The following is a 3,833-nucleotide window of genomic DNA, read 5'->3' as shown; positions in this document are numbered from 1 at the left end:
AAAATCACCATACCCATTTCTCGATTAAGAAATCAAGAAAATCAAGAAATCCAAGAACTTCTCAAATTTTCTTGAAATCATGAAAAAAATGGATTATAGACTAGGCTCTGATACCAATGAAAGAAAGTGACAACCTAGATTTAGTCTAATTAGTCTTGGATTAGTCTAGAGTATGGAGATTAGCCTAGGTTTAGAGAGATAAGAGAGAGTAAGACTTGTGTATTCTTGATTATCAAAAAGCTACCAAAATATGGTGTATGCATCCTGTATACAAGACTCCCCTTTTCTCACTATTATAAGTGTTGTCCATGGACATGGTCAATTCGCCTTGGACCCATTATTCGTATGAGACCATTCAACTCTCCATCTAGTAGATTTGATAGAAGCAAAACGACACCGTTGATAAAATGGTGTGACTTAATCTTCCATTAGATCAATTAGGTGAGCACAATCTTTCTTAACAACATAGCCATTGCCTTAACAACACCATTGATGAATAATTAGGTGAGCACAATCTTTCTATCTAATATAGGCATATATGCGATTGTAATCTTCTTTTTGAGGAATTGATTATGGGTGAGGGTTGATGATTGAAAATCTAGAGGGAGAAGGTGGGATACCTTCATTTTTTATGTTGGCTCTAGGAGGGCCTTGCCGACTAGGATGCGTGATGGAGGAGACGGCGGCCTTCATGGTAGAGGAAGGAACGCCAAGGGCGAGCTTGCTCGAGGGCATACGCTACACGGTAGAGTGTGGCCTCTTGGAAATAGTTGCCCACGAGCATGACACTCAGTGGCAATGCCACCCCACTTGTCGCCGCCAGTACGCCCCTGCCAGCCTCTTCCTCTGTCGTCGCCGCCTGCACAATGCCGCCCCCGACCGCCACGCTCACTGCTGGATGCCCCGTCACATTGATGGCGGCCGTGTTCACCGTATTCCCGGATGTCATATCGATATGCTCCGTTACTAGCTCTGCCGATGCCTTCTCGTAGTCTTCTGCCGTGCTTAGATGTGTGGGTAGCTTCTTGGCCTTGCAGGCTATGGTGGGCATAAGCAAGACGTCATAGCTTGAGAATGCAGATGCATAGCAGTCGATCAATCGTTGCTTGTGAACTTCCCCGACCTTTGCTGCCTCCGGGTACCTCATCCGCAACCACTCCCCTGTTAGCACCACTATGCGAAACGAAATACTCCAACTGCACAAAAAAAAAACACACACACACACACACACACACACAGCTCCCATTACTTCATTAAAAAAAGTGCGGCCGTTACTTCCACTCATAGATCCATTGACTAAGCCTTAGTCAGTCCTTTAGATAAGCAATCTATGCATTCTCTAATTCTATCTTGGGCCATTAATCACACCAGTCCTTTAGATAAGCAATCTATGCATTCTCTAATTCTATCTTATGGCAGAGGACTTTGCAAAAGCCTACTTGTAAAAAAAAATGCAACCATGGGCGTCTCGGACACTGGGCGGTGAGATTTACAAGAAAGCTAGTAATGGCTACCTGGGAAATCTTCACAAGCTAGTGTCTTGGTCATTGCACTTCTAGAAATGAATAACCATGAACAATGATCATGCTAGGAATGCGTGATCAAGCTTGCTGGCTTACCTGGCCACATCTGCCAGCAGGTGCTCTCGCAAGAAAGCCAGGCGGTTGCACACTCTGCCCTGCTCGTCCACACCCACCAATTCATCCGTCTCGCTAGAACAGAAGAGCCTCTCTACCAAGTTTGCCGGCACAGACAGCACCCAGATGCCACCCCCGGCGCTGTGCAGAGGCACCGACACACTCTCTACCACTGCACCCATCTGCCTTAGAAGCTCTGCCGCGTCCTTTGTGGCCTCTGCCACATCCGCCTCCATTATAGGCACTTGGAGGCCTTCCTTCACCACTCCTATCCTCATGCCCTTCACTCCTCCCTTGAGTCCAGCACAGTAGTCTGCCTTCTCCATCTTCCTTGCCATGGCGGTTGCCCTCTCGTCCGCCCCGTCCCATCCCGCTAGCACAGTCAACAGCAATGCGTTGTCTTCCACGGTTCGAGTAATCGGCCCCGCGTGATCTATCGGACCATACATGCCATCGATAAGCGTGTAAGGCACTAAACCATGAGTGGGCTTACAACCCACCACACCATTTACGGCGCTCGGTATGCGGCAAGACCCACCCTGATCGCACCCGATGGAGAGGTCGGCCTCTCCTACGGCAACAAGCACAGCATTTCCACTGCTGCTACCACCTGCTTGGTATTCCATGGCAACAGCGTTTCGAACAACGCCGGCGGAAGCGGTATGCGATCCAGAGGAGAGACACATGTACTCGCACTGTGCTTTGCCCGCGATTGTGGCACCGGCAGCCAGGCAGCGGGTGATGAGAGGGGAGTCTGCGTGAGGAGTGAAGGAGAATGGGGTGCCGGAGTACATAGGCAGACCGCGAATGGGGATGCTGTCCTTGATGGCCACGCGCTTGCCCTTCAAGGGCAAAGCAGAGGCCGTCGAGTGATCTAAGCCAGCATCCTGGGTCAAATGGCACCGTAGCGTCCATGCTCCATATGGATTGTCTGCAGAAGAGGCCGGCAGCACAGTAAACTCTCGTCGGGGCTCACAGCTATCGCTGCAGCTACTAGCTTCTTCTTGTGGCTTAATGGATCCTGGCTTTGATCCAGACTCTGGTGACTCGAACGATCCCCCGCCCATGTCAGACCCTTTGAGGTGGATCGTGAGCCCATCGCACGATTTGAGGTATTCGCACACTATATGATGATACACAGGTAGCTGGTGCGCAGGCAAGGCGTAACCAAAGCTGGACATGGAGAGGCCGGCAAGCTCCTCAGGAGTAGGCAGAGCAAATGCAAGGTCCGCGTCCATGGAGATTTCTGAACTTCTCAGATCACAGTGTCACACACAATACAGATATATGGTCGATTTAATTTTTAGGCTACGTCTTCTGGTCTCACTAATGTAGTCTTGCATTGACTTTGTCAAAAGTGCCCACTATTCGTCTCTATATCTCTATCTCTATATTATCCTAAAGAAGAGTTTGACAAAGGTGCCACATGGCACGAATTTGGAGGTTCTTGAAAAGAAAGAGGAGAAAGAGATTGGGGTAGAATTAGAGGTTGGGGTAGAATTCACGGAGCACATTTCGCATCTTCTTCCATTGTGGGAAACTCACATTGATCTTTTGTTTATTGGCTTCCTTTTTCTTCCATTGAGACCAACCACTAATGAAAAGCCTCATAGTGATCCTTTGCATTACGCAACCTTGTCCATACTCTCACACTCAATCCTTTATCTTTGTGAGGTCCCCCGCCTACTCCGGGGCTCCTGCCGGGGGCGGAAGCAGCGTCGTCCTCCCACGCGGGACAGGTGGTCCACACACTCGGGGCCTCGCTCGCGGATGTCCGGGATGAGAGGCTAGCCCGGGCGGCCCCTCCGAGACCGGGCCCGGAAGACTCTCCTCGCCCGGAAGGCACGGGCGATTCCACCAATTGGGAAAATCTTCTAACGGAGAAATTACTCTAATAAGTCAAGTCTTAACTAGAAAAACTGATCTCACCAAACCTGAAGTCACATGGTCAAATCAAGAAGAGACTTGCACTTGGTCCATGGAATCACCGCTTTTTTCCTCATTTACAAACACAGCCGATGATCCCCTCCCACAGAACAAGGTCTTCTCAGGATTTAAAGCTAAATAACATAACTAATCATATCTAGTTGTTTCTCAGGAATCCTCCGATCCAGCCTATCCAGCCCATGGGTTAGCCATCCACCCGACCACTGAATTGGTGGGATTCCTTTATAAAGATTTGGTTGGGTTTTTACC

At 49.2% G+C, this 3,833-nt stretch overlaps 1 protein-coding gene across 1 annotated transcript; it reads right to left on the bottom strand.

Annotated features, from left to right (window-relative positions):
- Positions 1 to 399: 399 nt before the first annotated feature.
- Positions 400 to 3,001, bottom strand: LOC147626238 (uncharacterized). Its single transcript, XM_086816377.1, has 2 exons — positions 1,620 to 3,001; positions 400 to 1,196 (listed from the first exon to the last, which is right to left on the bottom strand). Exons 1-2 carry the CDS (start codon positions 2,873 to 2,875, stop codon positions 659 to 661), a joined length of 1,794 nt encoding a protein of 597 aa, XP_086672503.1. The 5' UTR covers positions 2,876 to 3,001; the 3' UTR covers positions 400 to 658.
- Positions 3,002 to 3,833: the final 832 nt, after the last annotated feature.

The sequence above is a fragment of the Cibotium barometz genome, chromosome 22 (assembly GCF_041138505.1).
Source record: "Cibotium barometz isolate CiBa-2024 chromosome 22, ASM4113850v1, whole genome shotgun sequence".
Classification (NCBI taxonomy): Eukaryota; Viridiplantae; Streptophyta; class Polypodiopsida; order Cyatheales; family Cibotiaceae; genus Cibotium; species Cibotium barometz.
The sequence above is the reverse complement of the archived record's forward strand: the minus strand, read 5'-3'. Positions and strand labels throughout refer to the sequence as shown.